At 43.0% G+C, this 25347-nt stretch overlaps 1 protein-coding gene across 1 annotated transcript in view; it reads right to left on the bottom strand.

Moving 5' to 3' along the window:
* Positions 1–25347, bottom strand: part of LOC139625582 (partitioning defective 3 homolog) — a 358479-nt gene that overhangs the window by 231803 nt on the left and 101329 nt on the right. The window contains exon 3 of the mRNA XM_071485696.1: positions 12813–12987. Within this exon, the coding sequence (XP_071341797.1) occupies positions 12813–12987 (175 nt within the window). The remainder of the gene's footprint in view (positions 1–12812; positions 12988–25347) is intronic.

Consider the following 25347-nt stretch of genomic DNA (forward strand, 5'->3'; position numbering starts at 1 on the left):
TTTAGTCCACTATACTAACATGTGGTTTCTAAACACGTGCGAGGGCAGCATTAAGGAAGTCTGCTGGCCAGTCACTGCACATTGTCAGATTAATTTGCTCTTAATTTTCAAACGGCTGGCAGAAACCGTTCCATGAGAAAAAACAACAAATCAAGAGGGTATGTGAAAATGTTTTGCTTTCATCAAGGCTCTGATTGTGAGCCAAAGTAAGTCTTTCTGAAAGTGATCATGTTTCCGGAAAGATGGGAATGTGGTCGAGGAGTTTTATGGGATTTCCCTAGCGCTCTGCGGCGGATTGCATCTTTGTGGATGTGATGAAAAACAGGAGGAGGGACAGTAGAGGAACGGCAGACTCTCTGTAGCTGCAGCAGAGGAGATTCATCTCCCTCTCATGAGCAGGATAGGAGCAGTTTCATCATTATTCATGAAACCTTCACGCACATTCATCCTACTGTCTCACTTCCGAACTGCATCATGTGGTGCTGAGTACTTCTCTGTGTTGGAGTGAGAAAATGAGTGAGATTGTTTCAAATGTTACTAGTGTAAATCTACTTGTTTCAATAAGCTTCTTGAAGCAAGTCCAATATTCTTGATATTAGGGCAATGATTTGTCGCTGACACATCCTGACCCACAAACCGACAAACTGAACTTTCCTTCTGCCGTTTTAGGAAAAAATACATGTTCTAAGTGGACAGGAGTCCTAATACTTAGTATGATGCATCATTTCTGAAGCATGTTCACGTTTTTTTATATTTGTGGCAGGGACATCACGAGAACCAATACTTCAGTATCAAGTTGATGCCAAAATTCTGAAAATGTGACAGTACTTGTTTCTCTACGCCACAGTGAGTGCCTAGATGTTGTAGCTACTGGAGATGTGATTCTTCTGGGACTGATGAGAGCAATATAATAACAATTAAGTGTCCTAGCCTGACATCAAAGAAGAAGAAGGCAGGCACACAACACGATAATAACACGTGGAATGACAGCAGCAAGTGCAGGTGCAGCAGCAGGTTCACTGCAACTGGTAGAAAAACAACAACAAAAAAACACTCCATGACTGGTGTATGGAGATATTTTGTATTTGATGTGGATCATCAGGGACAAGTTACAGACGGCCAGAAGCCACTATGCAACCGGGGCCACAAACAGCTCAAACTTATTGAAGCGGCTCAGAGACAGACATCAGATCTGTACAGAGCTCAGGCTGAGAGAGTTTCAGTTTTTCACTTTATATTAACATGTTAACGTGTTCATGTCCTGAAATGTTTCTGATATTGTTTGTGAACTGTGACAGCTGCATCTGTTGTAGCAACGCTCCACACACAATGTTCACAAAGGTGAATATTAGCTTGTTTAGGCTAACGTATTGACAGCTCATAATGTGTCATCACTGTTTGTGTCACAATATAACACTGACATTTTAAATGAATATTCTTACACCGTGGGTCTGCTTTTTGCTGTGGTAATAAATTTGGTACTAACTACCAAAATTCTGCTATCGTGTCATCCCTAATTTGTGGGTGTTTGTAAGATCAATTGTGATCACATTCACCTATAAAAATGAAAACAATTCACCTGTCTTTTTGCATGTGCACAACAAAGCTTGTTTCCATGTGTGTAGTCGCACGTGTGGATAAATGCCAGCGTTATGTGTGTATTAGCAAACGTGTGTGTCTACCCACATGTGGCTGCTCTGGAGGCTTCCCTCACATGTGCTTTACAGACAAACTTCACAGCTGACCTCCCCATGGAAGACAATGAAACAGAGCGGCACAGGAGCGAGAGAGGCGTGGGAGGCTTTTATAAAGGGACTAATGAGATGGGTAGAGAAGTCGAGGGGTTGAGCGTGGAGACAAAGAGATGCTAAACACCCCATAATCCTTTGAGGACTTATCGTGCCGAGACCAGGAGGCATTGCCCTTGGCCAAATGTGACCCTCTTTTGACATGTCAAACACAATGTAAATGAACCACAGAGGTTCTCACTAGCTAATGAGACGCAGAGAGGCGAGACATGAAGGTGATTCACTGTTGGCGTTGCTCTACGTTTACAGTTAAACCATTCAACTGAAATATTTTTTGTATGAGCAGATGTGAAGGCTTGAGTAATTATGCTAATTATTCTGAAGTATAATGATAATTGTCATGAATTTGATCCATTTTTAAATAAAGCAACATGTTTTTCTCTTTTCTCTCATTTGCGATCTTTGAACTTTCCACACGATTGTTTTTGTAAAGAAATAGTTTGCATGTTGATATTAGTGGAACTACTGATGTGCAGTGCTTTTTTTTTTAAAGTTTGTGCTTTTGTACTGTCTCTGATAAATAGTTATACAACTTAAACTACAAATCTTCGTTGATCTCTTTTGCCCAGATGGAGGCAGACTGAAAAGCAAGAAGAAGAATTTGGGTGTGAATGGGAGAGAAATATAAGACCAGAGTAACAATTTTCTCTGTCTATTGAATTTACAAAGCAACTTCATTGAGGGCTGCAGCGAATGAGCAATTCCCCAACCGAACACATTAAATATGAAGGCCCTGGTAGCTCACCTGGTTGAGCACATACCATCAAGCCTAAGCCCTTATGCAGCGGCCAGGATTCAAATCCAGCCTGGACCCTTTGCTACATGTCATACCCTCTCTCTCTTCTCTAACTCGCTTGTCCCTCACTGCAACTGTCATAATAAAAGAAAAAATTACTGAAAAACTTGAAGGCTTTATTTGTACCTTGGCACTTTTGATAACTTTAGTGGCCACAATGAGAAAAAGATACAGCAAGCACCAACTCTGTCTTCGTCTCTGTCAAAAACAAGATGAAGGAAAGTCAGATGGCTCTGTCACCTCTGCAGTCATATTTCCTGTAAACACTTCCTTTCTCTGGAAAGTCTCATCCACTCCACTCAGAGCCGGGCTGTGGTGAGCAGGATTTTTCTCAACACTACATAAATATGTTAGCGTTTACACAGTGGATGAACATTAAGAGTCCAGTGAGAGGTCAGAGGTGGACAACGATGCCATCGTTCAGATCGCGACAGGCAGACACATAATTCTGCTTCATGTCCTTCTGCTGAATGTCTTTGCTGCTGAGATGACACCAGCGTCAGTGCAAACAAACTTTGGCTCCCTTCCCATGCTCCCTGTCATGGGGTCACTGTCAGTCACGGTTTGAGTCTGTTTCTGCATGTCAGACAGTGTAAAATGCTTTATTTCCCAATCAAGACCTCAGTGCTCCTGTGTTGCTTTAAGTGTGACACAAGTGACCTGCAAAACTGCTCTCAGCTCAGCTCAGGAAGTAATAAAGCAGTCAACAAACTCACACACACACGCAACTCCACATGATTCAGCTGTCTAGCTCTGGCTTTATTGGGATCCTGGCAGATGTAATAATAGGAATAGTACTGGTAGCACATTCCCAGTGGTGCTGAGTGGAGACTTTGACCACTGCGAGCACTTCACACTTCATTACCAAAACACTGTCTTCACCGTTTAACAGTGCCGGCCGCTGCAATAATTAGCTATAATAAGCCCTGGATGATATTATGACAGTGTGAGCGTTTTTATGACTAATATTCCCAGAGACTGTGAAATGAACGCCCACTCCCCAGCAGTTTTAAGACCCACCCTTGGCTCTGCCTCTGCCCCCCCCCTCTTCAAGTGTGAGTATGATTAAGAGTTGACATAACTAATAGCCTCTCCACTAACTCAGGTAGAGGAAGGCAGTTCAGACTCTCACGAGGACCTGCGGGTGTAAAAGTGCTTTCAGCTTGCTAATGATGAGCTTGCTATCTCAACATCCTCACCGCTGAGTGTGTACTCAACTCTGTAGATACTACATGTATGAGAGGTGTTATGTACAGTTGGAGTGGCTGTGGTTTGTTGATGGATAAAGGTTGAGTAGATGCATGAAGGACCATGACATAACCACATAGAGTGCATTAGTGGTCTAAGACTCCAGGCATGAACTTGAACAATGATCTATACGAGTTTTGTCATTCAATCCCCTCTTCTATATCCCTGCATTGACAAAGATTGTGATTCAATTATAAGAGTCTTGGAAATGAATCAGTCCAACCTGAACTCACATACAGGTCTTTTCTTTTCAACCCTCTGATACGACCCATAGAAGTGTCTCCTGAAATAATGCCCCTGCGGCAGCAGGCGTTCCAGACCTTGGTTATCATGGTTACAATAATAAACACGCAGACTGTACTGAGAGTGGCCCCTCATGACAAGTGTGTCATGACAGTGGATAGTGTCATGGCACTGCAGAGCGGCCGAGAGAAAGATATTTCAACACCGCTACCAGAAACCAAAAATAAAAGAGAGGGAGAAAAAAAACCAAAGAGAAAACTAAAGCGCACCGGTCAACAAATTGCGGCGTGTTTCTTGGTAATTCCATTACCTGTACTGATAAAACTCAGTGAGGAACGGAGGGTGTTTGCTGTATTCGTTCTACTCTGCAGTTTTGTTTTAGTTGAAACCAGCTTTACAGAGGCAGATGGTGGGGCAGGGTAGTATTGTTGATATGTGACACCTTGTTAGCTTTTAGTCAACAGTCCCTGGAACCAAAACTGGATTACCAACCAACAGGTCCGCAGGGGAAACAAAAGGTTCACGGTTTATTTTACTTTTTTGACCCTATCTTGTAGAGGTTACCTTCCAGAAACTCTAGAGTTTCAAGTACAAAGAGAGGAGCCCAAAATTCAGTTTTAAGACCCTTATTTATTTTAGTGTATGATGTGCTCACATAATGTATCAATATTCTCTGATAAAGCTGTGTTTAACCAGATTATCAATGACTTACTGACACACAGAAAAACAGTCAGTAGTATTTCAGCATGATGATGATGATGAAAGAACGGTCCCTTCAGTGTACGTTTGATTTAGGCTTAAATGCCATATTTAATTTTAGGATTGACTGAGACTGATAAAGAAAACTCTGCTTCAGTCTCACCTTATTATCCTGTGAAAGCCTGTGTCTGCAGTTTGATGGTTTGTATTCAGTGTTCAAGACATGGTTGTGGTCAGAGACAATGTTGTTGGCCAGGCCTAATATTTGGAGGTGAGAGGCTGATTTGTAGAGTTTCACAAGAATTTGGTCTAAAATCTATGAGCAGATTCTTATTTGGTGGAAAAAGTTTAAGTAGTGGACAAACAATTTACGATATGGTATTACAATACTGGAGAACACTCATGAAGTAAAAAATGACACAAAAGAAGAATTTTCTAGTTGCTCCAAAAGAATATGTATTCTTTGTTTTGTCCTTTTGCAGACAGACACAGTGTGATCTTTCCATGTTCACCAAATATTTAGATGAAAAAACTGCTTGTTTTTTTCAGTGTGGATATGAGGAAAACTTTATGTGAGTCAGATGAAGAACCGAACACAATCTCCTCTGTTTTTCTTTGTATTAATCTCAACACCATTATTATCAGTCAACCTAATCACCTTGTTCACACCATGTTGATGCAGCTCAGGTGACCTGAGTTACTCAAGAGAGATTTTAAGACTGTAGCATCAGAATACTTTAGATTTAGTGGTTACTGACTCACTGAGACGCCTCTTGTGTACTCGATGGAAATTGGGAGGCATCAGGGTGCATGCAGAATACACAGCCACTTATAAATACAGCAGGGGGTTTAGTATGGGAAAGTTTTGCCCTGGGATGTATGAGCTAGTAGAAGGTCAAGAACCAGTAAGAATAACTGTTCAATAGCAGCATGGATCACAATGACGCATTATTGGGAGATAGACTCAACAAAGCTAAGAATAGCTAAACTTGTCATCACTGAGTACAATTCCATAAATTTGTGCCCATGCTCAAACGGTAAAACGATTTAATAACATTTTCCACAGCAAGAACTTCACTAAGAAAGACAGAGAAGACGTGAGGCGTGTTAACCATTAGACAGGAGCAGTCAGCAGATGCACACTGCCCCCGTTATCAACTCTGTGAGTCTAAGCCCCTCGATCGCACCGAATCACCTGCTCGCCACTGAAGTGAGAGATTGAAGAGGTAGTTTTGGACCAGAGACAGTGAGGGGGGGGGGGGGCAGATGAGACAGATAAGTATCAGTGCCTGCTATCAGACCTAGCTGCACACGGTTCCAAGCCTAAACCTGGCAGTTTATCTATAATGGCCAGTCACTGCGTTTGGAAGTCAACCAAATCCACTGGAGAGCCCACGATGGAGGGTTAGTCCACTTCTTAAGCCTTATCTGAGATGCAGCTCTTTAAAAAAGAAAAAAAAAGAGCCCTTGAAAATGGCTTCATTGAGCAGCCTTGCATTTTGAAAAAGTGTCTGAGGCATTTCACAATCATATACACAACATGTGCTCTTACACTGTGAGTTGTCAGTGTCACTGTGCAGCTCTCCTACTGCAGTGACTTTTATGTGGCCTTGGCAGACGGCAGGGAGCCCATTCAGTGGCAGGCCACTATAAGCCAAATTGATTAGACGAAGGCCCTTCTCTTCAAAGGTGTCCACACTTTCTCCCCCACAGGCAATCTCTCTAATGGCCTTCCAGCAACCCTGTCACCGCAGAGCTTCAAGGAACGAGGCAGCGGAGATTCAAGCACCAAAGCAGCAGGTCAGTGGAGGAACGGACAATTCATCGTCACATCGGTCTTCTTTAGGGTTAGAAGTTAAGATGACAAGCTTGTCTTGTTCAGTGTTGAAAGTTGTCGTGGTCACAGTGCAAAAGGCATGACACGTGACCTGTAGGTACTTTGTTTGATTTGTGCATCAGTGGAGGTCAATCATAAAAGTGTCACTTCAATCTCTGTCATCTTCTGTTCATGTTTTAAAGCCATTCCACGTCAGCGTCAGCGTAGCTTGAACTTCTGTCAATAGCACTTGAGCATCTCACCATTCATAACTGTGTGTCCTGATCAACTGCAACTGAGCTGCTCTAAAAACCCAGGAATAAAAATCCTCACAGTCAAGGAACAATCACATTAAAGAAGTAATGTAGTACAGACAGTTCCAGTCCCTTATTGTGATTGGCTGAGCATCATTCAAAGCCATTGTAACATACTCACGTGACCATATTACATCAGTATTACTGTGCCAAATGTCAAAATGTCAGATCTTGTTGTGGACTGATACTAAATGACAACTTGTAGGGGAAAGTAATACAAGTAAAAAATAAAAGCTGCCTATGGTAGATGTTGCGACAAATGTTATCATTGCTTTTATTATTATGCTATCATTATATTACCATTATCATTACTAACAGTTGAAATATATGTAAATTCTAACCAAACTCTATGCCATTTATGTTACTTCTCCTTTTGTAGCTATACTTCATTGTTAAAGCCGAACTGAAACTTATGTCGTGACCGAGGTCACATATTAAAGAGGAAGAAAAAACATATCTATGAACTTAAGACTTATTCCCGATCCGGAGAGGTTCCTTCTTAGCCACCTTCTGTGTCTGGGTTCGATTCCTGGCACCATAAGAAAACAGAAACAGAACATGTCAAATATAACTTTTAACAGATTTTCCACCTCCGCTCAGGCAGGAGGAGAACCAACTGTGAAGCAACAGATGATATTATCAATGTCAACAAGATGATTCAAATAAACTTCAGCATCACTTTTATCACTGTTTAATAAAATACAAAAGACAAATATTGTTTCATCAATTTATTGTTCACTTATCTAAGAAAAAATATCTTTGATTTCCACCACAGTAGATGCATGTATGGTTATACTGTACCTGCAACATGATGAGAACACGTCAGGTATACTGGGAGACCATGGGAAGAGAACTTTGTTGTACGTTATGTTACCACAGACCACTGTACAAAAACTCTCTGATTCTGGCCTCGAGGCAAGAGAGCTCATGTCAGTGACAGGCAAAAGTACTCATCACTGTAATCCCCCACTCTACCGAAACTACAACGACAGAAGATCCTGGAGCAATATTCTTGCTAAGATCAGTGCGAACATAACAGAGGACTACTTTAACAACGGCACAATTACTCCAGATAAATGTTAATGATCACAATGTTAACGATCTTTAAGCGTCTGTGTGTTGCTGCGTCTCTGAGACGCTCCCCTCTGCATCGGACAACAACAGCCCCTTGGCTCTTCTAAAATCACTGGCCTCTTGGGGTTTATTGCTTTAATCTGTGAAAATCGAGGAAGACACACCTGTGGTAGAGTCGGTGCCCTCTGCTGAATAAGCCTTTCACACAGCAGGAGGTAATTCACAGCGATCCTGAGGCAAGCCCTTCAGGCTGTAAACATATAACGTCACTGAAAGAAACACAACAGCCTAGACTCAGTGCTGCTGACAGCGTGATGCTTTAGGACCACTTACTGAAACTTCAGGTCCTGAACTCTGATCTTATAACTTTTTTCTCTGTGATTGGACACTGGTGATTGAGTGGTTTTCCATAGGTGGAGGAGGAGGCAGGGAAGTGATGCCATCACTAATACAATATCAGGCTTGTTGTACCACGTCTGTCACCGAGGATCGTATGTCCATACCTGAAGGACTATCAGGAAACTTTTTAAGTAAAGGAAAACCTGACTGCCTGACTGCCAGTAATATGAATTCAACTCCTGGGTCAAACAGAAAGACCACAGTAAAACTCTTTGAGCAACAAAGAACACAAGATTTCAATTTCGAAGCTCCAAGCACCATTAAGATCCAGTGTTAATTTAAAGTTTCAGGCATTTTCTCTTACTTCTGAAAGATTGGAATTTAGTGGTGAGTAGAGGCAGAGGCAGCTCCGGAGTCCGTATAATTATGGGAAAATTACATTCATTATTGCAATTTACATCTCATCTCCAATCCAATTATTAGCAGTTTGACCTGCACGGCACATGTTAGCATGGAAATCTAAAATGGGTTTCCAGGGTGGAGGCAAGGGAGGGATGGAGGACAGAAATACAGCAGGAGGGAGAGTTTGGGACTTTGGGAGTTGTAGGAGGAGGAAAAACAATCAATATAGCTCTAAAAGATGATGATTTTAAATAGCCATAATTCTCTGCCTCAGAGCACAGCTGCCAAGGGCGCCGCTGCTACACTTTGATGTCTGATATGCAATATTGCTGCCAGTAATTTGCTCATCTGCATCTCTGGAGGGACCACCGCCTGTCTGTCTTGTTCATCTGCCTGAATGTGTATGTGATGCCGGTCAGTCAGTCTGACTGTCTGACTGTCTGTCTCTTAAAAAGCATATTCACAACATACCTATACAACTTTTAGGTACTTTTGGAGTGGAAATAGGAAGTGTGTAGTTGTGTGCACAATCTCCAGGACACAACCATGTACTGGAAACAATGCAATCTCACTTGGATCTTGTTGGTAATACTGCACTAAACTACCACAAAACAAAACAGTCGTTGGCCTTACCTGTCTGACTGCCTTAATCAGGTCCAGCCCACAGTCTCTCTTCCTCACTGTCATTATCTCTGAGAAACTGCTAAAGATACACCCGTCACCACGGCAGAGGCAGCGTGTAGGAAGCAGTCAGCTCTTCTGCCTTGCTGCAATCTTGTCATTGTATTTCATGAATGCAAGATGTACAATTTATAGGCCATGCAAGGAACAGGCTTAGAAGCGTGTGCTTGTGTGGGTGGGTAAGACAGAGCTTTCGTAAGCCCTCCATTGTGGCACCAGAATGAAAATACTTGTCGCATGTCGTGCTTGCCAGGATGAAAAATTCTAAATTCTTAGCGATGAGCTAAAGAGCAAACAATTCTTTAAAACTTTAAATTCATGAATCAATTACTTAAGATCAGCAATAAGCAATCAGGCAAAACAACAGATTTCCTAAAAGGATCCCTACTCAAATGAACCCATGTGAAGTCACAAAGCTTTGGGGGCAGCAGCGGGGTATCAATAAGTGCACTTGCTACACTCCACCATGGACAGGAAACATTTATCACCATAGTTGATAATGAGAGTGAATTTGGAGCAAAGTGATGGTTTATTTTTATAATACTTTACTACACTTTCTGTGATTTTAAATACACCATCAAAAGGCAGAGTTTGGGGGCAGTGCAGCTTCATGTTTATGACCAAAACTATATTTACCAAGTAGCTTACTTACTTCTGAAAGACTCGAATTTAGTGGTGATATTTCTAGGGCTGACCCGAATGCCTTGAAGTTTCAAAGCTGTAATCGACATTCAAATCAGTACTTGAATACTGCATTTTTTAAGATTACTATGATTATATATGCATTCGCACAAAAATCCCAAATGCCTATGAAGTAAGAAACAGTAATCCAACATTATTCATTTTACATCACTATTAATAATTATTAATTATTATTAATTATTCTCAGATCTAACGTTACCAGCACAGACACTGGGACAGTACTGAGAGGCAACTTACTACAACACCAGCAAGATGCTGAACAAGTCAAACATCTGGAATAACTTCCAAATTTGCAGATATGATGCTCAAAAAGTCAAGTGTCAGATAAGACAAAGATAACAGGCATATTACAAATCTACAAGTTCCGCAAATCACCTGAAAACTGCTCAGCGGTCACACAAAGAACAAGCCAAGGTCAAAACCTAGCATGGGGCTGGACCACCTGTGGTCAAATCCAAATTTTATAACTGCGACATTATTTTTTCAGGCTTTTGCCTTTATTAAAGTCATATTGAGAGAGAGAGAGAGAGAAATGGGAAATTTGAAGAGACAGAGAAAGATACACAGCTAGGGGCCACAAGCCCGGGCCACCAGGCCCAAATGACATGCGACCAGGTGTGCTACCAGGGCGCCCACTGTCTTTTAGACCATATTTATTATTTTGTCTGTCACACAGAGCACAGCCTCTGTCTGGGATCCACCATAGTTTGTCTGTTATTTAGTTGCAGACTTTCATTGGAGGCAGGTCTTTATGTCTAACTCCCTGTTTGACATGTAGAATTGGTCATAGAGGTTATTACAAAGCCTCATTACCGATGACTTCTCCCTCTCTCTCTGCTGGGTGTGTCGGATGTTTAGTTATTCCTCTGCCTCCTTTAGTAATAATGATACATGTAGTGGAAGTAGTTTATTTGCTGTAATGGAGGTAGTACTCACCTCAGTGTATTGTATAGAAGCGCTGCTCTGCTTCCCTGCAGTTGCCGAGCAGCTGGGTAACCAGAGCAGCTCGGTAGACTGCGGCTCGGCGCTACGCTGAGCTGTATCATCACGCAGTCAGTCAGTCAAGCCACAACTGTATGAAGAGTCTTGGAAGCTATAAATCAGTGCTGGAGAATCTTTGTTGGTGTCGGGGATAAAAGACACCAACCAAGTCAACCAACTCAGAAACCAAGTCCACATTTCAAGTGTGGGTTTGTTTGAAGGTAGTTGACAGCAGGTTCAAACAAACCTGAACACTACCCCGTGTTACTGGTTTACTGTTGCAGTTGCATCACTCCCATGAACAATTTCCATAAATCTCCACAGTCCAGCAGACAGGTTGAGAGGAGCTAGGATCCGTTCTCAGGTTGGGGCAGGAGAGTAAAGTCAACTGTTCATTCATGTGCATGTGTGTGAGTCCATATGAGCTCTGGCTTTGAATGTCTTAGGTGTCCTTTGAAGTTTAAGACAGCTCTGCATCAGGTCACTGGTTCCACTTCATGGGACGTGAATATGTGGACATGAGCAACACCTGAGTCCCTGACTTGTGTGCGCCACTTTCTGGTTGTGTGCGCTATGTGTGTGAACATGTCCAACTCGCTCTGGCATGTGTGCTCCTGCTCATGCATGACTGAGTGTCTCACCGTGTCTCAGCTTCGACCTGCCTGTCTTAAGTCAGTGTGCTGCCATTCTCTGGACACACTGCACAGCCCTGACAGACACTCAGCCCCACACAGTACACCTGAAGCATGTCAAGTGGAGCAGATGCTGCCAGGTTAGTTGTGGAGTAGGAAAAGTTTACTTTGCTGTATTTTAGTTTTGTTTCAGTCCTGTTCACACAGTCCAGTTACAAGTGAACCAAAGCTCATCAACAAAAGTCCCATGACTCACAGGCATGAATTTATTATTCCAGATGACCTCTACTCTCTGTCTTTTATCCAGCATCCTGACAGCCTTCAAAACAACACCTTTACCTGAGCAAATACTTGCTGGTATTTAGCTTCTCTGGTCTCTTAACATGAAAACATTGCTTGACTTTTCAGGTGACTTTCAGCTTTCAGACTGTCATGAGCCTGACCTTCCTTGCAGTTTGAATTCCTGCTAATAGCAAAGATAACTTAAAAAAAGCACAGCACAGTTGTTAACATGCTAGTCAGTCTGATGCTAATTCAGTTTTTTGTTTTTGTTTTTGTCAGTTTCATTGACATAATTTTCATTTATATACTACACAGTACCTCGACATATAACTCTCTCTCTCTCTCTCTCTCTCTCTCTCTCTCTCTCTCTCTCTCTCTCTCTCTCTATATATATATATATATATATATATATATATATATATATATATATATATATATATATATATATGTATACCTCTGTATATATATTCTAAACTGCACCTAGACAGTCTCAATTGGTATTTGCCAGAAGGCACAAAATTTGATTCAAGCTCCCTGACAGCCAACTGAAGTAAGTTCTAAGTTATTTATTTACAACACAGAGTTGTTTCATTTGAGTTTTTCATAATTTTGTTAGATTTTTAGCATTTTTTAAAAATTTTTATTATTTATTTATTCTCAGCAATTTTGTCAATCCAAGAAAGTAGCCGAAATGAGCATTTAATGAAGATCTTTGTTCCATGTGCATTAACATGTATTAGTATCACAATGATAATAGCTTATTAATAAAACATATTTCAAGACAACTGGACTCACTGGATCTCAGAGCCGACGGAGTGACCTCGATCTCACTGCTGGTCTGGTATGGCTGAAAGGCAGACGCTGAACTCATCTCAGCGGTGAAGGGTTCGGGACTCTGTGTACCTGTGGAGCTGGCGCTGGTACCGTCACCTCCATTGTGAGGATCCTGCTCCTCGTACACAGCTACGAGCTGGAGGGAGAAGAAACAACAAGGGTGTGTGTTAGTGTGTGTTTTGGGGAATGAAGAGAGACAGAAACATCATCTCTTTCTGCATATACAGTAAATACAAGCTTGTATTTTTAGCTCACACGAGCAGGTGCTCATGTACTGTATGTGCTGTATGTATGCATGTTGTAAGTTCACGTTCAGGTAATGTGTGTCTACGCAGTAATATGAAAACCAAATCTCTCAATTATGATTTAAGTCTTGAACACACACACACACACACACTCTCTCTCATCAGTCTAATCTCCCAACATCTGCAGTCATGTACTGCGGGATGTTCCGGGTTGCCAGGTTTGGCTCCCACAGCGAGCAGCTGCTCCATTCCCACTAAGGTGATACGTTGCCACGTTTTCCAAGCCAGATAGGGAGAACTCCCCGCAGCATCCCATAATTATCAGTCCAACACACACAACTCCTCACTACAGCCAAGCCACCCACTTAACAAGAGAGAAGGAAAGAGGCGCAGCAGTCTGGATTATGGTGCAGAGGAAACACTAGACCGAGGTAAATCAGATAGGCCAATTCTGATTTACTATATATGAGTCTTAGGCTTTTTCTTAGGGACAGAGGAAGTGAGACAGAGAGAGAGAAACGAAAGCACACAACCTGCTGTAGCAGAGTGGAGATATCAGTGCCAAGTGGTTTTCATTGCCAGCACAACCTGTTACTAAACCTCTCACAAGAAGATTAACCTCTTATTCCTTCCAAACAGAGCAGTCGTACAGTGACATCCTCACACACACCCTGCAAAACAGAACAGAAATATATATATTTCAGACTCGAGATGAGTTCCTTTATATGTCTTTGTGCTACCTGCAAATCTGTTTAATGGAAGGCCATGGATGTGGAGAGAACAACCGACAAAGAGAGCATTAATCGCCGTTGGGAGCAAACAGCTTCTGTGTATCCTGCATCGTATTTGTCTGAGGGTAAAGATAGCACAAGTGTTTTTCCATGTATTTGCTGTTTTTCATCAGCCCAACACAGGAAATCTACATATAAACAAGTTTAGAAGCCCCCCGTTCTTCTTTTTTATTTAATTCTTATGCAGGGGATGACGCTTAAGTGTGTATGTGTTTGTGTATCTGCGTCTGAATTTACGCCCTTCTGTGTATATGCCCATGTGGTTTACTGTTGCTGTAATTCACAGCGACATCTCTTATGCTGGCTTTGCCTGTTAAAGCAGACTGTTTTGGGTTTTTTTTTCCCTCACATCCCAATGCCATCTCTGAGGCGTACCCCATCACCGAAGGCTTCACCCATTTCACTCTAATCACGCTCCAATCCGATGCTGAAATGATATTCCTCAGGTTGTGAGGGTTTATCAGAAAAATGTGCTCAGAGCACCAGTGAGGCAATCAGAACGAAGAGATAGCTGGTGCTACAACATAAGAAGGCCTTAATGGAAGAAATCAGGCAGTTTGAGGAGGTAATTTGCTGCAAGCTTTGCCCAAATGCCCAATGTTAAGGCATGCAAAGATACTTTGCTTTGTGTTTAACAGCAAACACAGTTTATGGGCAAAATGAGGATAAGTATCAGTTTGGATTAGGAATTTTCCTGCTGTTTTTTTACACACATGGGACAATCAGCCCTTTTTATTTAGCACATATTCTGATATCTGGTTTCCTTACAAGATGTTAACACTTGTTCTGAAACTGCCTGTTTGAAGGATGAAGCGCTGTTTTGGTTGAACGTTTCTGTATTGATGACGATGATAAGAACAGCCGAGGTGGCTATGAACACAGAAGAGAGAGAAGGCCTGTCCCCAGAGGGATTTGCACTGCCAGAGTGCGAGCCAATGAGTCATTAGTGACAAAGTAATCAGGCCTCCCATTCATATGGTTGGTGGGGGTATTTAGCAGCCCGACAAGCCCTCTGCCTGCCAGCTGCCCATTTAGAGAAGTGGTGAATACTGTTGTCAGTGTCGTGGAAAAGTGTGATTCATTTTTAAATACATTCCAAATCCCTCTAATTAGGTCCACTTTGCTATGCCATGCATCCTTTCAGCAGACACTCCAGAGCACTCTGTGGGTATCTGACATGTACAGCTAAACTCATCCACACACCCTCCATCTCAGAATCAAATGGGCCTGCATTTATCCTGCATTCAATATTTATGGGCTCTTGAAAGTGCTTGTCCATCCCCTAAACCCAGAGAGACATAAAAAGTTCCCACTGTTCAGAAATATGAGGGTCTCTCTTGAAAGACATCAAACTACCTGTTGGTTGTCTGATGTATAACATCGGCCAGAAAAAGGAGCTGAAAATGAGCTGGTTTCTCCTTTTTTGGGAGTTTATGACATGTAAGACTGTCCTGTAAAAAACGAGCCCACAGGTTGTCTGTCAGCAGGTTATTATGACCCGTAGTTAGGTTTTGTTGCTAGGCGACATCTAGTGGTCGTAGTAATGATGACAGGAGCAAAGGGAAAAGTGCGGTGACGTAGTTTATAGAGCGACAAAGTCCACGTCAGGAGGAGGTTGGGGTGGATGGATGAATATGACACAGGAGAGCGGTGTTCGCTTCCCATGTGAAAGTAGCAGTTTATGTTGTTTCTATTATTCATTACCAAACATGTTATCATTGTAACCATGACATGTCTAATGTTATGGAAGTGCTTATAAATCACTCACATCATCTTTTCCTAAACCTAACAAAACCATAACCATTATTATAGTAACCAAAAAGCTAGGTGCACAGGTCTCGGTACAGTCAACATGTTTATTGTAGCCATGGCAACCAAGGTCCAGTTTGCCTGCTGCCATAGGGGCAATATTTCAGGAGACAGTCCTATAGGTCGTATCAGAGGGCTGAACAACACGACCAGCTGTTCAGGTTGGAGGACTCATCGGACATGTAGGTACAATTGAAAAATCAAGATGGCGCCGCATGAGTGGCAGCCTGTTACAGCCGCTGTGAATTTCCCCACTGTGGGACTAATAAAGGCGATCTTATCTTATCTTGAACCCCAGTGAAAGTTTTCAACAAGATAGTGTGGCAAAGTTGCTCCTAAAATCGCTGTGGGAAGTATTCTGAACTCATATCAGAAAGATATGGGCTGTGGATGTTGTAATAATTTCATCATTTTAGATCAAGTCTTTAGCACTGACGTAAATGTTTTTACCAAGCAAAATTAAAAATGTTCCTTGTTATGTGTGTTTATCTACCAGGTCCAGTTAAGACACTCACTGAATTATTACTTCCAGATGTGGCAGCATTGCTTGTAGCCAGTTGTTTGGGCAACACGTAGCTGAAAAGGACGTAAACCTCCATGTTTGATCATGATCGGTACACGTCTTATCATTGATACATCTGCAGGACAGGGGGGGGGTCCTTTTCTTTGGAGATTTTCAGAAGCACCCCATGAAGCTTCCTCGTTCTGTTGTCTCTCTCTGAGTTCTTTCCACCGCCACCCTGTCCGCTGTGGAGAAGCGGGCACGCTCGGCCAGAGGGAAAACTGACGCAATTCTTGCTGTTGACGGGGACAGAGCTCAAGAGGCAACACAGCGAAAGCCATCACACAAACGCTTTCCCTCCATCTGGGAATTGGTCACAGCCACTTAGAACTGAGACGATTTCACGTTTCAGTTTTTTATTTTTTATTTTTTCTCACACTTTCCCCCAGTGGCTGCTGTACAGCGGGTGTCAAGTTGTATTCAGAAGTTTTTCAAAAGGAGTAAAAGTTCTTTTTTTTTTTTTTTGTGATGCACAGACGGGAACAGCATGGCTAATTGTCAAGTAGCTTGACAGCTGAGAATGAGGATTCAGAGCAGACAGGAGGGAGGGAGGGGAGCAGTGAAAAAGAATTTTAAAGAGCTCCCAAATAACAAGATGCTTCAACCTACAATAAACACACAGATATATCAAAACCAAAGGTAGAAAAAGAGAAATGAGAGGAGGAAAGCACATGCCAGGATGTGAGTTGAGGAAATGTTCCAGTTTCCAGTCTCAGGATAAACTCCGGAGCAATTTGAAAAACCTATTTAGCTCCTACCTGCTTCAGTTGAGAGAAGCGAGGAGAAGAGAGGAACTGACTGAGTCTTATTTCATGGGCCTCTCTCTCTCTCTCCAGCAGGGAGCTACAACACTGCTGCTGCCTTAAGCCCCTGGAGCAAGGCTGACACTCATCCACTCCCAGCCGGTTCCACTGACTGTCACAGCAGCTGCCAATCAACTGCTATCTACCTGGAAGCCTGAGGGCTGCAGGAGAGAGGCAAGAGCAGAGGATGGAGAGACACGATGATGAAGGGGTGAGAGACGAGGCGGAGGAGAGGAGAGGAAGCAAAAGGAAAGAGAGACAGAGAGAGAGAGAGAGAGAGAGAGTCGGATGAGGCTGCCTAGGTACAGGCTGTGTTTGGGATTCAGCATTTCCATATCTGTAACGGAGCGAGCAGGGAGACAGGGCACTGAAAAACAGAATCTCAGGGATGCCTTTCATGTCGGCCTCCTTTGATCTCCTTCTGGCTTTTGGCAGCAAGGGTGCGGTAGAAGAAGAGATGGCGAGGAAGCAGCTGAGGAGGGAATGAGGAGATGTTTTGACAACCTCCCTCCATCTCTTTTCTCTCTTCTCAAACCCCCCCACCACCACCTCCACCAAACACACCCCTCCACTTTCACAACCTCTGATCTGCCAGGAAGCCCGGGCATTAGTATTGGCACCCGTACAAAACAGTTGTCCCAAGCGTCCGCCATAGCGCCGGCCAAGCGTTCGCCGACAACACAAGACAACACGAGACAACAGAGGTTATTAGTAGTCGCCGGGTGGCGTTGGCAGTGCCACCGGAGACGTGTAATACCTGCGCTGCGGCGGTGTGACGCTAATCCATATCTGCCACAACAGCTTCTCCACAGCCAGCTGGATGGGATGGCTGACACAAGCCAACCCGCGGGAAACCTGTTCGCTCAATCCACACCTTCAATTAAAGAGCACATCCAGAGTCGCGCCGGGCTATGTCCTGCTGTGAATATTTATTGCTGCACAAAGCAAACCCTTGAAGACAAGATTAACCTTTATTCATTTGTCTGGTGGAAGTTTTTCTTTCCACTTTATATCCACGAGCTAGAATTCAAGTGCATGACTAATAAGCATCGATTAGACTTAAAGAATAGACGGATAAGCCACATTTATTGAGCTGAATTTACTCCCTCTGTCTCCTTCACTTGTGTTTATGTGACTCTCTCTCTCTCTCTCTCTCTCTCTCTCTCTGTCCTGAGATCAACTGAGGAAGGAACCACGCTGCATTAATTGATATAATGAATAAGTTATGTAAAGTTATGCAATGGCTGAGGCATCTTTCACATATATTGCCTCTGCTAAAACACACAAACACACACATACAGTATCATCACACACACACACACACACACACACACAAACAGTCCAGGTTTCATCTCCCCTCCCTGTCATTTATCATCATTTTACTGCAAGGGCACCAGGGGCATAAAAGTTATTATAGGTACAGTAACAGTGGAAAGTGTGAAAGCCTCTCACTCCACCAGAAACTCAAAGGACTCTAAACTTGTTGAGTAATAGCTGTGAGCCACCATCCTTCATCCACCCATCCATCCATTCATCCTTCTTCCACACACCACCAATCCATCCACCCATCCATCCATCCATCTATCCACCCATCCATTCACCCCCTTCAACACTCTCCATCTATCAGTCATGGATCCATCAAAGAGTCAGATTTCTGATCATCTATTGGTACACAGATCAATTTATGACTCTTTGCCGTAGAGACAGTGCACGGTCCTTTAAATTCATCTTACAGTGTGCACTGAAGAGTGAACTTTTTCATGACCTCAGGCACATCACAATGGATTAACCCTCCCCCTCCTACTTTGGAGGTATCACACAATATTTTCAATATTTCATCCTTTCCTTCCGTCCATTATTTCTCACACGCCATGAGTCGGGCAAACCAACAAAGTGCTTAGTCCTGTATTTTTTTCTGCTCATTACGACCATCAAATATTCAGAGAATAGGTCTGAAGCATGCCGGCCTGCCATCACTGGTGTTCCAAATAACCCTCAAATGGCACACTGCTGCACTTCAGAAACATATGCATATTTCAGGTGCTGCCACATGGGGTTGATGCAACGGAAGAGCGCCCCAGAGGCTTGCAAAGGCAAGACCTGAAATGATGACACACACCGCAAAGTAAATGTAATATGTAAAGATGCTGCAACACATGGAATACATCCTTTCCGTTTATAAGATGTGCGAGTGCAGCAGGGTGGAGGCTATACGCTGGCGTAGCAGGAGGATGACGGGCTTAGAGCAATATAATCCCGAAACAAGCAAACGCAAGTCCTCAGATTGGTTTACGCTGCTGTTCTCGCTAAAAAATGAAGTCATCATTTCTTGCATTTTTTTTTTCTTCTCTATAGAGCAGCTCACGAGGTAGATTCACTACTGGTAGATGGAGGGAAAAAAAAGAAAAAAACACAAGGTAGGAGGGGTGTTAAAGAAAGAATGAGGTGAAGAGGCAGTGAGAAAATATACAGAGCAAGCAAAGTTTAACCAGATTAGAAACTCATCCCTTTCAAATCCACTCGGCCAAGTTCTCGTCCCTGCCTTTGAAGATTTCCTCCTGCGTTGGAGGAAATGAATTCACACATATTACAGCGCCCTGTGCCAGCTCTACCTATGCAGTGCTGACAGTGGGGAAAATCCCTACTACACCCCCGTCACATTCTGCTGTGTATATTAATACCTTATAACCCATGGTCATCTGCACAATTCAACACTGTTCAGCCACAGGAAATAAGTAACACTTTTTTCTGAAAGGTGCACAGAAGGACCTTTACAGTCTGAGAGGAGGGAGAAATGACGGCACATTCACGAAAGCAATCAGGGTGTGTGTCCATAAGAAAGCAAGACACATGATGAGCATCTTATGACCTTGATGGGTTTAATTACCATCAATCACCTGACACTAATTAACACTGAGCAGACACATGAAATAATGCTGAACTAATCTTGTTCCATCAACACGTCTACATTTTTAAATGTAATCATACTAATTATCTTATTCCATTCTAGGTGCACAGACATGTATTCATTTATACTTTCAATTCACTTTCAGCCACAGCTTTCACAAATGTAGTCTAAAATATTCTTCAGCATGCACTTTACTTTTTGTTGCCTTGATGGACATTGTACTATTAGGTTGAATGCACAGAGAGCACAGGCTGTACCCAAAACACTTTGTGTCATATAATCATTTGGTTATGGCATCCTGCATTGATTTTCATCCTGTCCTGTATTCATTGTGCTGTCTAAACCGAGTTGCTTGGGGCACCTTGAGGCATTGCACCCTCAAACTAGTCTTAAAGAAATCCAATCAATGCAATGAACCTACCTGCTCCCACAGTCTTCATCCAGCCCGCCCCCACCATGCTGCACACCCAATCTAATAATGCCTTTCCTCCCCAGCCTTGATTCACATGCAAAACAACGGCCAGACAGTCTGTCTAGGGGCCGAGCTCGAAAAAATACACACACACAGATATGAGTGCGTGAGTAAGCCCACCCACCCAGATGCACACAAACTGCAAAATACACACAAAAGCACAAAAAGTCACAGTTTGTGTATTAGTATTCCTCTCCCAAGGCGACGGCATTAGAAAAAACCCATATTCTAACAGTGCCTTTCAGAGGGAAGTGCCCTTCAATCTTTCATTGGTTATGCACAAAGCCAGGAGAGAGTAATTAAAAAGTCCACATTCAGGGACCTTGGCACACAGAGAGAGAGAGAGAGAGAGAGAGAGAGAGAGAGAGAGAGAGAGAGAGAGAGAGAGAGAGAGAGAGAGAGAGAGAGAGAGGGCCAGAAGAAAAAAAGGGAAAGCTTCAAACATTTAAGGCCTCCCTGGTGGAAAGAGATGGAGGGAATGAGGAGCAGACAGAGAGGGAGGAACGTATCCTTGACAAGGCCATACATCCTCTGTAGTCAATGTGGATGCAAATCAGGTGTTTCATACCTTTAACAAGGCCGATCATTAACCAGAAGTACTTAAGATTTAAGATTGTTGTCTCATACACGGTAACCCTGCCTGCATGAGTAGCATCTGTCTAAAAGCATTTCTGAAAAGGGAAAAACAGTTTATCTTTGATTCTTAGTGGATGACACCAAAAGCTCATATGAACAGAAAATATCTCGGACAAAAACTATTGACACTCACCTCAAATTACCAAAATTAACCTAGAAATGCAAGGTACATCACTACCAGTTATTTAAACTCTCGGCAGATTAGTATACAGATCAAAACACTATACCAATATGACACCAGGATTAAGGTTAACTCATAACCTTGAGGTGCATATTTGGGTGCTGGTCTCCCTCCTGGGTGACCTTCGCCCCGTCACCTGGGTGAGGCTCCTCATAGCCCGAGGCTGTGGACTAACAACAGAGACTGTATGTATGCAGAGACTACTTAATATTCTAAGTGAAGCACTTTGAAACAACGTAAAACAGATGTTCCTCTGAACTGTGCATTCACCACTAACTCAATAAAGACATTTCAGAAAAAATATTCTTGGACATAGAGGTTGAATGGCTTTGGGTTTCATTGATTCACATGAAATCAACAAGTAGGAGTAACCTACTCCTTTGACTCCAGAAAACTCGAATTCCCATTACTGAGAGGAATCTATGTGCAAGCGTTCTCTGTATGCTTTCATAGAGCACAGCAAGGGCAGCTGAACGCACTTGTAGAGTCTAATACCTATTCCTCCACCAGTCACTGGAATACAAGGAGGCAACGTCTGAGTGGAAGGAGCGCGCGCGCACACACACACACACACACACACACACACACACTCACACAGTGTCTGGTTACCATATCCCTACTTATCTCATACCTGAGCAGCTGCCACTGTCGTGCCACTAAGCCTGTGAGCTTGTCAATTAGCCTGTTCGGTGCCCGACTGACAGCGAGTCGGTGAGGACCAAGTCAGTGCCAAAATTCTGAAAAAGTGACGGCACTTGTTTGTCTACAGTAATGTCAGTACCGTAGACGTCGCACCAGAGATGTGATTCTTCCAGGACTGACGAGAGCAGTATGATAACACTACCAGCATCATAGTCTGACATCAAACTCGATTCAGAGGGCAGGCACAGTACACAGCAACAACAAGACCTGGAATGACAACAGCAGGTGTAGCAACAGGTCAACAGCAACTTGTGGAAAACACACACACACACACCATGACCGGTGTGTGGAGATATTTAGTATTTGATGCAGATCATCAGGGACAAGTCATAGACAACCAGAGGCCAGAATGTAAACAGAGCCACAGGAGGAAACAGCAGCTCAGAGACAGACATCAGATCTGCACAGAGTTCAGGCTGAGAGAGTTTCAGTTGTTCACTTTATATTAACAACATGTCGTCAACATGTTCATGTCCTGGAATGTTTCTGATAGTGTTTGTGAATTGTGACAACTGTAATCTGTTGTAACAGCCCTCCACACACAATGTTCACAATGGCTAACATTGCTTCGGCTAATGCAGCGGGCTACTGTCGTCAGTGTTTTTAAAAATATAAAGCTGACTTTTTAAATGAATATGGGTCTGTCACCATGTTAGTCAGTTTAAACTACTTGCACACTTAATATGGTGTGTGTGTGTGTGTGTGTGTGTGTGTGTGTGTGTGTGTGTGTGTGTGTGTGTGTGTGTGTGTGTGTATGCAAGACTGCATGTATGTGTGTTAGCACACTGTGTGCAGCAGCCTCTGCTGTGGTATCAAATTTGGTATTGAGAATCGTGGAATTTGAACAGTCTTGGCACCAACAACCTGAATTCTGGTATCAAGTCATTCTTATTGTTAAGTATAACAGCCAGCCAGTCAGTTGATGTATTAGCTAGTATGTCAGCCACTAGTGTACCAGTGAGCTGTGAGCCCATAAAGCGTTCAGCCAACCAGTGACCCAGTCACCCGGTCAGCCAGTAAGGAGATGGCTAAGTGGATCTAAACACGCCACTGATGGCACTGAATTGAGCAGAGGCAGAGCCAACACTTCTACACATACACAAGAACACACAAACTAGCCAGTGGGGACACCACTGTCATTATCTGCCATCTGCAGGCCTGAGTGGCCTCAGCCTGGAGGGAGAGGAGACGAGGAGGAGAGGAGGTGAAGCTGGGAGAGAGGATGCTTGTCCTCTCTGTTCTGCATCTGTAGGATAGACACACAATATGAGAGGTCACACTCCCGCTAACACACCAAAACGCACAAGAAGACAACAAAGAACTAGCTTTGCGACCATGAGGGAACACACAGGCCTTGCTTTGTGAGAAAGACGAGTACATCCAGCGTGCTAGATTACAACACAGCAATTACAGCAGCGTGCTCAACAAGAACAACCTGACAGACAAAACACCATCCAGAGTGTGTCTCTGTGTGTGAAGTGTTTATGGATGCTTCTTTCATAATGCACAACTCTTTAGACAGATGTGGGTGCTAATGTTGAACACACTTCTTTTTTTTCCTGCCCTTTAACTGCTGCGACAAATCAAAGGAAAAACCTGAAACATGACGAATGCAGATGCTTCCATGCTGCAGCACTGCATGGTGCAATTAAGCAATTAACATCCAATCATGCTCTGTGGCGTGTATAAAAATGCCCAGCAGGACCAGTTGTTTGTGATTTTCTATCAGGATGGAAGGAGGAGAAGATTATGCATTGTTGGGGTAGGAGCTTCAGTCACAAAGGCCTATGGAGATCTAGATCTGTGAGGAGGACTCAGTAAAAGGTTGTGGTCATCAATACACATTTGATGACAGAGATGCTTGTGCATTAGAGTGATATGTAAATAAAAACAGAAGAGCAGCTTTGCCTCAGGTGACTGAGAATGTCACTGCAGGATGTGATCAGACTGTGTCAGCAACAACAGTCCATCATACAGAGGGGGGGTATTATAGAGCTGCTGTGCATAAACCTCTCATTACAGAGATGAATGCACATTTGAGAGTTCAGTGATGCAAAAACCAGAAGCTCTGGTCGACAGAGATGTGAAAAAAGTGATACGTTCAGATGACTCATCCTTTACTATACTGTACTGAGAAAACAGTACAGGCCTGAATGCTTGACCCCTATAGTGAGGGGGGTTCCGGTGGCTCTGGTGATCACCTTTACCCTATGATGAAACATTTCTGTACTGATGCAGGGGCTCTCTTCTGGGACCAACGTGTTAGACAGTGTCTCCACCACCATCATGAAAACACCACGAGGGAATATCTTAGGGAGAATGGTGTTCATCCCTCCAGTGGAGTCCAGAGACTTGGAGAATCAATAACGAAGATGACTGAAGCTGAAGCAGCACAAGGTGGCCTAACACCACTGACGGCTGCTTCGGTGTGATGATGCACATTTTTTGCTTCTCTTTCTTTTTGCTTTATCTTTCTTTGCATTTTTTTCTTCTTACTAAGTTTGTTATGTTGCAAAACACCAAAACTAATTCCTCATATGTTAAAACCTACTTGGTAATAAACCCGATTCTGATACTGATTATGTGGGTTTTGCCTTTAATTTGTCATCCACCTGTATGTGCTGCAAAACATTTCTAATTTCATACATTTCTGAAGCAAGTAAAAACATGCAGAAACACACCCCCCAGATGGCCAGAGCTGCAGTAACTGGGCTCCCTGAACTTGTTCTTTTTAGTTATTTCTGTGTGTCAGAGGTGACTACATCACAGTCTGGCTCTTTTCAAAGACAAAAAAACAACATGCATGTTTGTCAAAAATCAACTCATACTGACAGCTGCTGGCTGTTATACACTCTGTCAAACAAAACACTGACAGCTAAGACTCAAATCAACTCAAATATAAATGTATCACTGTTTGCTGCAAAAAAAAAAAAAAAAAAAAAAAAAAAAAACTACTGACAAAACCACTCATTCATGATTCAGGCACTGAACCCCTGAATCAAACACTCCACAGAGTAGATTTCTTTTTATCACAGGGGTGAAACACTGCAGACGGTCCCTCATCTCTCTCTGCTCTGTCTCCTAACCGCCGACTGAACAGAGGTCCACCTCCCCACTCACCCTCTCTGCCCTTTCCAATTGGAAGTTTGTGTCTTAGCAAGGCAGCTTGTGCCCTCTAGTGCATGTCACTCTCCAAGTTCTTTGCACGTAGCTGCACTCTCTCCTGTTATCCTACCACTTCTACATGCTCTGGCAATAGAAGAGCAATGCGGCTGTGAGATGTTGTGGTATCACTGACAAGTAGTTGTCAAGGTGCATTAAAGGAAAATCAGGTTTTTCGCACACAGAGCCATTCAGAGTTTGTGTTTTCTGTGTCTTTGAGGAGAT

Source organism: Trachinotus anak, unplaced genomic scaffold, assembly GCF_046630095.1.
Source record: "Trachinotus anak isolate AG129_WGS33_773 ecotype Australia unplaced genomic scaffold, CSIRO_AGI_Tana_v1 ptg000009l, whole genome shotgun sequence".
Lineage (NCBI taxonomy): Eukaryota > Metazoa > Chordata > Actinopteri > Carangiformes > Carangidae > Trachinotus > Trachinotus anak.